A 12458-nucleotide genomic window follows, 5' to 3' on the forward strand; every position below is an offset into this window, starting at 1 on the left:
TTAACTTTGTGATTGGAGGACCATTAGGAGAATAGTGTACTGATTTGTTATGCATCACTTAACATACATTAAAAATTTAAATACAGTATAGACTGAGTTTAATTTATTCTACTGTTTCGTCTACACAGATTTAATTGTAATTTCATGTTTTATTAACTCTAACATCAAGAATATATTTTTTACTCTTCCATTAAAAAATTTATTTTCACTTGTTTATAATATTCAGAATACATTGTCCAACTTTCAAAAAACATCACATTGTGATTCTGACATGGATTGTTTTAAACTATAAATTAAATCGGAAGAATAAATATGCTCAAAATGTTCTCGCAATATTAGGTCTTCTCTTTAAGGAGCCTATTTATTTATTCGAATTTTCTTGCTCTTTCAGTAAAATTTGGTTTTCTTTATATAAATATTTCTTTACATAATATATTGCTAGTTCAGATTATTTCCCCCTAAATTATGTTTTCTGTTGCTGTTGGGAGTGTAATTTTCCCCTCCAGTATATCTTCTAACTGGTTACTGCCAGATTAAAGGAAACTGACATATAATTTCTAAAAACATTCTTTAGAGGTTTCTAGATAAACAATCTTATCATTTGAATCAACACCATGACCATAACTGACATGGGAGAAGGAAGAAAGGCACTCATAAACTTCTGGTAAAAGTGGAAATCAATGAAAGCTTCCTGGAAAGTAATTTGGCAAAATACATCAAGAGCCTTTTGACCTATGAATATCACTTGAAGAATCTATCCCAAGAATATCAGCAATGAATTAATCATATCATCTGTAAATAATGATCATTTTGTCTTATTTCAATTATCTGTAATTCTACATTTGAGTATACTATTCAAAGGATCTGGAAGAATTTTAAATAACAGCATTCCCAGAATTCTTATTTTCTTCCGAATTTTTAACAGGAATGTTCCAGAATACAATGGTTTTTTACTACTTTGGGGCAAGGGTCAACTTTAGAATTTAATGAAAAATATGTCCCTCTGTCCCGAATGTATGTAAAATTGTGTTTATCTATAATTTCAGGGGTTTACAGATCATAGGAACATTTCATAATTAAATGTGTAGTTTAGGCTTTTTTTCTTTAATCATATTAAGGAACTATCTATCAATTCCTGTTTAAGAGGTTTTTTTTTTTTCGGGATTAAATGTTAAACTTTATCTCAAATGTCTTTTAAGCATCTATTACCCTTTTAATTTGGTCCACTGTTCTAAATTTCATAGGAGGTCATTTTTAAATACTTTTACTCTGGAAATAATTTCAAACTTATAGAAATAGAAGAAACAACAAAGAAAAATGGAACAAAGAATACCCAATACAACCATCATCCAGATTCATCCATTGTGACCATTTACTCCATATGCTTCATCATGTGGCACCTCCCTACCCTACATTCTTCCCCACACACCCTCATAGATACATACACGCATACACATATACACGCACATATTCTAACATGGGATCGTTTTATGTCTGTGTAACATATCTTCCTGAACTATTTTATCATGGCCCTTTACTCTCGAATGCTTAAGTGTGTATTTCCTAAGAATAAAGGAGAGTGTATTACATAGCCACAGCACATCAGGAACGCCAGTCCATTAAGTACATTACCACTTTAATCTAGCACTCATATTCTAATTTTACCTGTTGACCGCGATAATGTCCTTATGGTAATCTTGCCCCTGTCTGTTACAGGATCATGTCCAGGGTCAGGTTATAACACAGGTTATAATTTGGAACATTCTCACACCTTTGTCTTTTGACATTGATAATATGGGATAATACAGTCCTTTCTCACCCTCTTTAATAGAACACTCCTTATTTGGGATTTATGTGACGTTTCCTGATAATCAAATTTAGATCTGCATTCTCGGCTGGGATTCTGCATAGGTGATGCTATTCCCTTCTCAGGGTATCACACCTGGAGGTCTCCACTATCCATCTGTCTCTCACTGGTGATGATGATGTGATCTCTCAGTCAAGGTGTTGCCAATTTTTCCACTGTATAATTACTGATTTTTATTCTCCCTTGAAACTAATAGGCAGTCTGTGAGGAAACACCTTATGACCAAGCGCCCATTAATGATTCCTACCTGATGGCGATGAAATGATGACTTTCCAACTTTGGCATTCACTCCACATTTATCAATCAGCCTTCCCCATTCATTCATTTCTCTATTTATTATTGGTATGGACTTAGGAATTACTATTGTTTTTCAAGCTGTTTAAAATTCATTGCTGTACTTAATTATTTTGGTGCTCAAATCTTCCTAGAGTTGGCCAGTGCCAGCCCCTCCACGTTGGCTCCTACGCCCCTATCACTTTCATAAGCACTCCTTTCTGAGGGAACAACATGTCCAGGCTCATCCTAAGCCTTCCTGCCCCTGCCCTGGAGTCAGCCCTTTCTCCAAGGGGCCCTGCCCGCCTCAGGGGGAGACGGTGTTAGAGAGGGTGATCTGAGCACTACCTGTGTTTATTGCTCCTGAGTATTTCTGCCCCTTGGCTCTTTCGGCAGGCAGATCGGAAACCACTTGCATGTATAGCTACATCTGCATACGCAGACACATGAGATCATAAACATATGCATATTATTAAAAGCATGATTTCATACCAATACCTCCACAGGGTTTATTTTTTTGCCCTCCTCCATACTTATATGTCTCTTATTTCACAGTGGAAACCCAGGCTCGCAATACCACCACACAATGAGTAGTTATTTGCTTACTATTAAAATATAATCTAAAAGTTTCAGAATTGTTTCATTCATACTGCTACTAAATAATTGAGTCTACTAAAAGCAGTTCAGGGTTTGTTTACAATCACTCTACCCTACCCATCTCAGACAGAGGATACATAGCCAAGTACTAGACACATAAGTTCTTTTGGATTAGTTCTATCTTTTTTCCCTCCAGCGAGTTATGTTATCCATTTAAAATACATTAGGTTTACTTATTTTAATTTGCTTTTAGTTTTAGGCTGGAAGCAAATTTTTAACAGTGATTCTATTCTGCAGCAAAACATAAGCTAGATTAGTGCGCACAAATAACAAATCACTATTTCAGCTAATTACTACCAATTATTATGAGATGCCAGATCACAAAAATCGCTGATTGGGAGGTGAACTTCCTGATAATACAAACTGGGAAAATATTTACAAACTGTAGCAATTACATATTATCTGCTGTTTGCTACACTACTTCGCTACAGGAAAGACCAAGCACCTCTGGGGGGGAACGGGGACACGAGACAAAAGACAAAGAGGTCACAACGAGAACTCACCTTTTCCGATATGCCGCCTAGTGTTTTCAATAGTGGAATTCCGATTAACGTTGGATAGCAGCCCAAGACAGAAACGGTTCTTATTGTTGGAAGGATCGGTGAAACCGTCCACCAACACGCTCGTGGAGGAGGCATGGAACGCTTCGCCCACACGGTTGTTGAGCTCGTAGTAGACAATGGAGCACCAGTGTTTTGGTTCCTCATAAGCCACCGCCTGAACATCTATAAGAAAGAAACGCCTACGGTAAACCACGGTGTGCGCCCTGGGCTCCCCAAAACTGAAACTGTGTTGGAAAACTGGCTCGGGATCATGGAAAAGCAACTGCTATTACAATGCATATAGTTTATGATGTCTAAAGTGGGACATTCTCCTTTCAATGGAAAATAATTTTCTCCAATTACTGTCAGATAACCAAAATGCCAGCTAGGCAAGCATATCCACAGCATGTGCTGAACACTCACAATGGGCTACTCGTTCTGCAATAGACCCAACTGGAAACCACCCCCATTACAGCCCCTGGCTCCTCATTTAAAGAAACGCAACAAGTGGTAAGTGAAATGAAAAAAAGAAGGAGGGGGAGGAGGACGACAGAGGACAGGAAACATGCCAAAGACGCTGGCGAAAAAAGGAATCACTTTCAACAAAGCCTTAGTATGCCCATGCTTTCTCCAAGCAATGAAAATCAGTTTCTAATTATTGATAACAAGTTACTTTACTTCACATTCAGTTGCCAATAACTATCACAGCTACAGCTCTGCTCCAGTCCTCAAACTCAGGAAGAAATCTTGCCAGCTGGCTATTCTTACAGAATGAATCATATCTCTCTCATCCAGATTTCATGCTAACTTCCTTATATTTGCTTTAAGTCATGCAGAGCAGGTGTGTTTTGTCTCTCCATTCCCAGAATGGGCCAACAATGGAAATTACCCAACTTTGCTGACAGGATGCAGCTTGTTAAGTCAAATCTCTTAAGACTAACAAATCTCCAAACAGAACATGCTTCTAAACATTTGCAACTAAAAGGTTCTAAAGATAAGTTCCTTCTGTAGTAAAGCCTTTTACACCACTGTGTTAAAGATTCCAGGAATACAAACATATCTACACAGTATGCCAATACGTAATGATCTCGGGTTTATGAAGTACAGTTGTAAAAAAAAAAAAAAGAAAGAAAAGAAAAAATCTGCATTGGAGACAGAAACTGTAACTGTTAAGGGAAAAGTACTTCTGCGTCCTCCACAAATATTAAAATGCACTTTACTTTAGAATTTGGTAAACAAGAAAAATGATCATTAAGAAAAACACACAAACATTGGCTGTTTTATACACTGAAGCAGGAGGGCCAAATACAAACATACACTATCTTCCTTGTTTGCTAAGCAACTATCCCTTGCCAATTTGCTGTTTCAAAGAGCAAAATTTTAGTTATTTGCAAGTGCCAAATCCTAAAAAAGTCTAGAATACCATTAATAAGAGAGCTTTTATCAACTATCAAGGTTATTCAAAATAGTATTCATCTAGGTAGGTAGTTGACATTTTTTTTCTATATAAGGCCAGAAAGGGGCCGTCTGGTCTCTATCGCAACTATTCAACTGTGCCCTACTGGTGCAAAAGCTGCCATGAGTAATAGGTAATGAATGAACACAGCTGCATTCCAATAAAGCTTTATTTCTAAAAACAGGCAGCAGGCTGAATTGGCCTATGGGCTGTGGTTTGATGAGCTTTGCCCTAAGAAAACCCCCAAAGGGAAAAGAAAAACAACAAAAAGGCTAACATTCCTTCCTCATGAAAATATTAACTGTAAACTTATTCTAATGGGGGGGAAAAATTAAACCTACTTAAATGAAACACTTTAAATCAATTTAAAGGTCTGTTTCCTGAAATCAGACATTTTAGACCGAACAACAATAGTTACAGGGGCCACACGCTCATATTTGCATAGAAGTGCTGCGGCCGCTCCTTCCTGCTGTCCTGTTCCCCAAATAAAAACCCCACAGACGTGTGAGACAGCAGTTGTTTTCCAACCAGAGTCTTTGTTGGCTCATCATGATATGTTTGAGAGGATGTTCCAGAGATGATCAGGAACCATAAAATGCAGCGCCAATAAAAAAGATACGAAAATCTGTTACAGATGAAAAGGTGTACACTGCACATCTAAGAAAGGTTCTTTCGGTTCATCATCAAATATTAAGAACTTACACAACGCAAGCAACTCTGACAAAGTCTGAGGTATCTCTGATTTCAATAAAAAAAGTTGATAAGAATGAAATAAGACATACTTGGTAATAATCGAATTAAATTTTAACTCCAATTTGCATAACATTTATACAAATTCAATGATCCACGCCACATGCTGAGGGCACCAGTGAAGCACTTCCCTCCATGAGAGGTTATTTGGGAGCAGTTTTATTCCACGGTGTGGTCGTGACTTCTTCTCCCAACACTTCTCTACCTGGGTTCCCTGCCCCCCCAAGCCTACTCCACATGCCACCGGGCCCTGGGGGATGATGGCATCCTCGCTCCGAGGGAGCCAGGGAGTACACAGAGCAAGGCGCACCCTCCCCCGGGGAGGGAGGGAAATGTTTGGTTCCACTTAAAGTTCTTCCAGGTGAGAAGAGGGACAACATGTGCCTCGTTCCCTTTTTGTAAAAGGTTAGAAACCACTACATATAGTAAGAAAAGAACAAATGCTCTGAGTTTGTTCCTGTGGCAGCGACACGTAAACGAGGGCTAGAAAACAGATGGGGCTTAAGAATACCGATCCCGACTACGAAAGGACCTTTTGGAAAGCCTCGTTCCACGAACTCTAATTCTGGAAATCCCCAGTGGAAACTACTTCAGTGCTGTGTTATGCTCATTGTTTCTCAATATTCCTTTGTCCTTCATGGAAAGCTATTCTTTTATTATCAATTCAGAATTATTGAGTATTGGAGCTCTGAACAGATGACTGCACAATTACGCCTCGGCCTTTATCAGTTAAATCAGCGCGTTTGTTCTTCATATAAGACTGATTTGTAATCCAAGGAATTCTTTCTACAGAGCTGCCCTTATTGGGCTCTTTCTCGAATAGCTATGTCTTTAATGACTAATAAAAATTTGTGAGCAAAAGTAACGTTTGGACAGATGAACTTTAGACTCTAAACAGGGAATATGCTGGAATTCGTTTTACCTCCTCTGCTGACTTCCGGGGGCAGCGAAGGCGCCATCATATTTGTGTCCATGGGCTGAGAGCCATCCTGGGCCATGGGGTCTTCAGGAGGCAGGTAAGCAGGTGGGGGCGTGTCAGCTACGAAGTTTAAAAAAAAAAATGACTTTTTTTTTAATCCTTAACAGACACACACGCTTAAAACATATACTCTCTTTTGTGCTGAAATTCTTAAGAGATTAAACTGTCACTTCAACTGCCCAATCAGAAAGTCAGATGCTACAGACACTGGACTTGACACACACTTTCTGAAACTTACTACCATCTCATGATGTTATAGAATTTTAGTGAAGATTCAGCAAGAGGAAAAGCACTAACTGCCAGTTCCAGAAGTGGTCTGCCTCCCCGGGATCATGCACTTAAGTGCTCAGAAGAGCACTTAAACTTGCTTTCACACTGTCCCCCTTGAGAGGACCTCCACATTTTGTAGTTTCACTGGTGATGGAAATCTCAAAGCCACGTAGGACTTCTTATAAGGGTCTCCTGCATTAAACTGATGGGCTCGTAGGAATTTACCCACTGGATTTCATGACAGCCAACCTACTGACCTAATTTCCCAAGAATTCAAGCAATCTGTTAGGACTACCTTCTCTCTGTCTACTTAAATAACTACTCGTTTTAAAATCCCTAGTAGCAGAATAATAGGATACACGTCGGTTTATCACAGCTACCTTCTACTTATATGAAGCTCATAGCCAGCTGGCAAAGAAGAGGCAATACGATTTTTGAAACAAAGAACACTAACACAAGTCTTCTATTTTCTTAAATAAAATAAAAGGTATGGGTTTCCCATAAAACACCCTTTGTGATGGAAAAAGAAGTTCCTCAGTAGCTATCAGGAGCCCATGGAGCACATAACGACATAGCAGGAAAAAAAGTTTTACCTTAGGGAAGCACGAATAACTTGCTTAAGTCCTCTACACCAGGGACCCCAACCCCCGGGCCACAGACAGGTTCTGGTCCCTGGCCTGTTAGGAATCGAGCCGCACAGCTCAAGGTGAGCAATGGGCAAGCGAGCGAAGCTTCACCTGTATTTGCAGCCACTCCCCAGCGTCACCGCCTCAGCTCTACCTCAGATCATTGGGCATTAGATGCTCAAAGGAGCGTTGGTCCCTGGTGCCAAAAAGGTTGGTGACCACTGCAGACCACTCAGGGCAACTGTCGAAGGCCAACAGGTAGCAGTAGTGCTCCTGTGCTTTTCAGAGATTCCCAAGGCTGACTCTCCAGCCGAATCACAACCCCGAGTTTTCCACTGTCCAGATGCTAATAAGCAAGTGCTCAGAGGACAAAGAGGGCTGTGGGACCTTATCCGAATGCCTTTTACACCCTTTCTCTAGCTTCTTTTAATTTGGCTTCTTCCCTGCAGCTGGAACACTGACTGGGCTTTACTTCCAGCCAGGAATGAAGACAATGAACCTCCTCTGAGACCAAATTCAACACATTTCTGCAAACAAGCTGGTGAAAATTTCATGGGCAATCTGTGGCATCACCACCACCAAGAGGGTCCAGATAACTATTGGTGGTGTCCACTATTCCCACAGGTACCTCCTCCCACCCCCAGCAACTTTCTCTTCTCCATATTTCCTCTACTTGGCCTGTCTTAATCCCTGACAGCCAGGGGAAAAGTGTAAATTTCAGCAATAATCTTCAGTTTTTCTACTCTTGGCTTACCCTGGGTTTGCCACTGTTCAAAAGCCTTCTGAAGCTATCTATTCCCCCAAATACCTGTTCATCAAACACAGTGGGTCTGGGGAGGGGATGGGGGTGGATAGGAAATCACTAGATGATATTAGTTTGATTTGTAAACTAATCAATCTCCCACTCTCATCTTAAACAGTTTCGGACTGAAAAACAAACAAAACAATGCAAAATAAATAGGTTTAAAATGACAGAAAGCAATAAATATACCAATAAAAGATAGCAATATCAAGTGTGGACCACTTTTCAATTTTTGAGGATATACCAAGCACTGTAGTTGAATTCAAATTTACTTAAACACATTTCCAGTGGCCTAATAAACAGTAAGCACATGTCCTGTTTTATTCCTCATTTTCCCTTCTGCAAATGTTAATAAATGTGAAGTGTACCTCTGTTTAGAGTATCTTACTTGAGGTCTACTGGCAAGAAAATTTGGCGCTAATCATTTTTATTCTCTCAAGATGCTTGCTTATTAACCTATTAACTTGAAAAATACAGTGTCCTAATTAATCATTTATTTTGATAAACATTACACCATCGGTTAAGGCTAAAAAAGGAGGATAATTGTTTTCTGTCTTTGCTAAGTTAAACAAGCAGATGGTTTCCAGCACTTCTGTTGCAATTCCTTTGTTGTTAAAGTACATGTTTCTTGGGATTACATCACCGCTTAACTGAATTTAATTAAGGAGGGGGCTGTGATCCCTCAGGAAATATCTTTTCTGAGGTTGCACTTACAGCGGGTTTTTTTTTTTTTTCCATGTATGAAATGATGCTGAGACGCAGACTGTGTTTCTCCTAAAGCACATGTGTAAATGTGTGCCACACTGTTTTTCTTCCTCTTTTATCAAGAGCAAAGGCTGTAACAATGATGCCACTCCCAGAAGGATGCGGCTGTTTTGCAACCTTTCAAAAGTAAAAAAATAAACTGATTTAAGCATCTGTGCCTGAGGAATAAAACAGGACATGTGCTTACTGCTTGGCTACGAGGTCTCCCTCCTTTCCCCCGAAGCGAGTCCCGAGTTCCAGAGCACGGCGCCCTGTGGCAGAGCGGAGAAGCTCTCGCCATCTCTCCATTCCAGGTGCACCGGCCGCTCCCTGACACTGTGATCACACCGTGATCCGACCGCGGAATGTCGCCCGACACCCCGACCTACCTGGCATCTGAAAAGGGCTTCCTGGGTCTGAGCTGGTGGGGGAGTGAGGGTAGGTGCTGCTGCTGCTTCCTGGAGAGTTTGGGTAGCTGCTGTTTGGAGAATGAGGAAATGGATGGCTGTTGGGTTGCTGGAACGAATCTGGGAAAGTGGCGTTAAGTGGCATGTGAGGCTCGTTTTGTCCTAAGTTACGGAACTGAGCTAAGAGGCTGTGCTGAGGATTATATTCACTGTGTCTTGGAACCAGCACTGGAGGAAGAACTGGAAAAAAGAAAAAAAAAAAAAGACAAAAATGAAAATCATGAAAATCTATAATGATGTCACAATAGAGCTGAAACATAATCTGTAAGCCACAGCAAATTATCTGAACCCTGTCCGGCTGCCAACTCAAAAGCACCTTTCAAATGAAAAGCCGTTTTTCATTTAGGAACAAATGCAGTAAGAAAACAGTCTCTTTAGAATCACTGATGACTTATGCTCAAGACCTGCGGCATTGACAAACTGCTCCAGGAAAGTTTGCAAAATACATTCTTTTAGGTTAAAATGTTAAGATTCCTCTATTCTTAATTTTTTTCATTTACTAAACGCCAAAGCACAGTTAAAAACACATATCACTACCGACAATTCCACTTTACATCCCTGACTGACAAGATTTTACATTTGAGTTAATAATGTTTATTGAATGATATAAGTTATTCGCTGCAAATGTTTTAAATGGACACATTGACTCGCTTTCAACCAAAAGGAAGCATAGTAAATGAAGTTAGGAGAGTAAGTGCAGTGAGCAGTAAAATCCAAGAGCCAGTGAAGAGTTGGACAAAATATGATGTTTCGTGGGGCAGATTTATGTTGTGTCCTAGCAGTGAGTCACAGTCACAGATAGCTTCGCGATGGTGACGTGGTCTGGGAAAGGCACGGTCAGGCAGTTTCGTGGTTGTGTGGACATCGCAGAGCGCACGTACCCAGCCTGGACGGCAGAGCCCACCACTGTAACTGTATACGCTGCGCCTTCACAGGGCCCGCAGTGCGGCGGGTTCATTTACCCCAGCATCATCGCAGACAGCGGTTCCTCCAGCTAAGACGTTACGACGCCTATGACGTCACTGGGAGGTAGGAAGTTTTTAGCGCCGTTATAACTTTTGGGGACCACCAAAGTACATGTGGCTGAACAGCTGTTCTACGGTGCATGACTAGGCGTCATGCACATCTTTCCTCTAAGGCTCTTATCTCATTTGCCCACTTTTCAGTAATCCTTGTCACTATCTGATTAAAAAACAAAAACAAAAAACCCACAGGTCATACAATCCACGTTCTGCTGACTGAATATTTAAGTATAAAGGCCAAAAATGTGTGGACCAGTAGAGAAGGAAAGAAAACAACTCAAGTCATTCCCCAAAGCTTGGTATGATAGGAACCTAAGGAGTTAATAACATGGTCAGAAGCCTCCAGAGGCAAAGCCACTACTGAATGCAAAAGGAAGGGCTGGCTAACAGAGCCCTAACCAGGGCTAGAGCCACAGCTTCCTGCCAGTCGCAGATGGTTCTCCCAGTAATAAAGGCCATTCGGATGCCCACTGTCCCTGTGGCCTTGGCTAGAAAGAGAAAAACAACCCATTTGGTAAACTGCATGGGAGGAGAGAGGAAGAGACATAAAATCTGTCATTGTTACTGTGAGTTAGGATTCAGAACATATTTTCCCAAAGAAACAATATTTAGTGGCACTAGGAATTAAGTAGACTTTTGTGAGCTTTCCAGAGATCTATCCATCATTTCTAACATTTCTACAGAAAAAGAGTGCTCTTAACACTTCGATTATCACTTATTCATGAGCTGAAAATCGTTTGGGTAAAGATAAGTTTTTGAAGGTATTAAAATTTCTCATATGCTGTCTTAAAATTTCCATAATTCTATAGTAATAAGATTTGCTGATTTCTCTACTATTTGACCCCTTAGAAACAAATCTTTTTAGCATTATAAATAAATGTTATTTTCTTTTTGCCTGGTGATTGAATCTACGGAAACCGAGTCATCAAAAGAATAGTTCCTCCCCCTACCTTTCAATAGCCATCTGAAATGTAAACTACTTTGTTTTGTTGAACAAAAAATTCCTGATAGTCATAAAGCCCCCCCTTGCAAAGCCAATGGAAATCTCTATTCCAAAGTAAACCCATGCTACAAAATAGCTCAATGCTTTAAATTACTTATGCAATCCGACATTCTCTTTTCCTTTTAGCTGCTGCAACTTGAGTTACCACTTCCCAACTTGCCTTTTTTGGTCATCTAGCTGTAGCCTCAATTCTGATTAGTACCTTTAAAAGGGGCGCAAACATTGGCCTCTCAACCCCTTCCCCTAAATGCAGCACCAGACAGCATCTCCGCAGGGTCCCTTCATCGCACTCCCCAATACCCTCTCCCTCTCTCTCTCCTCCCCACCCCCCTCATTCCCTATCTCTCATTTATCTCTTCCCATTGCAGCAGAAGCAATGTACTTCTGCACCCCGAGTTGGCGTTCTGCAGTGTTCCTGCAGTAACTGCTGTGCGGTGCGTAGCGGTCTGGCTGGAAGGCACAGTGCTGTCCTCTGTGTGCATTACAAGAGAGACCATCCGGCTTTTGCAGACGCCCTGGAAAGTGAGCCACCAGATATAACAAATTGGCACCCTATAGATGAACTTGACAAAAAAAAATAACCTTTTTTTCTCACTTCTGATTATTAAGATATTTTGCCGCTGCTGATATAGGTACAGGCATCTTTTAATAAACTTAAAAAATGTATTGAGGTATCACACATCAATACTAAAATGCACAAATCTTCATATAAATGGAATCATATATACTCCTGTGTCTAGATTTTTTGTTCATCTCCTAGAATTTACTTTATTTTAGTTTATAGAGGTCTCCCTATTTGTTTTTACAGCTAATAGCCCCATAGTTTATTCAACCAATCTCCCATGTCTGGGCATTTAGGCAGTTTACAATATTTTACCATTACATATGATACCGCAATGAATAACCCAGGGCATATACACTGCAGTAGTATTCTATGTGTATCTTCAGGTATCTCCACAGTAAATTCCTAGAAGTGGAAATACTAAGTAAAGGGTAAATG

The 12458-nt window shown here is 40.3% G+C and overlaps 1 protein-coding gene across 4 annotated transcripts in view; it reads right to left on the reverse strand.

The window, feature by feature from the left end:
- SMAD1 (SMAD family member 1) overlaps positions 1-12458 on the reverse strand; it is a 67236-nt gene that overhangs the window by 6611 nt on the left and 48167 nt on the right. For all 4 annotated transcript variants that reach the window (XM_039876040.1, XM_039876042.1, XM_039876043.1 and 1 more), the window contains exons 3-5: positions 9356-9613; positions 6468-6584; positions 3301-3522 (exon numbers count right to left, since the gene is read on the reverse strand). In XM_039876040.1, the coding sequence (XP_039731974.1) occupies positions 3301-3522; positions 6468-6584; positions 9356-9613 (597 nt within the window). The remainder of the gene's footprint in view (positions 1-3300; positions 3523-6467; positions 6585-9355; positions 9614-12458) is intronic.

The sequence above is a fragment of the Pteropus medius genome, unplaced genomic scaffold (genome assembly GCF_902729225.1).
Source record: "Pteropus medius unplaced genomic scaffold, Ma_sr-lr_union100, whole genome shotgun sequence".
Lineage (NCBI taxonomy): Eukaryota > Metazoa > Chordata > Mammalia > Chiroptera > Pteropodidae > Pteropus > Pteropus medius.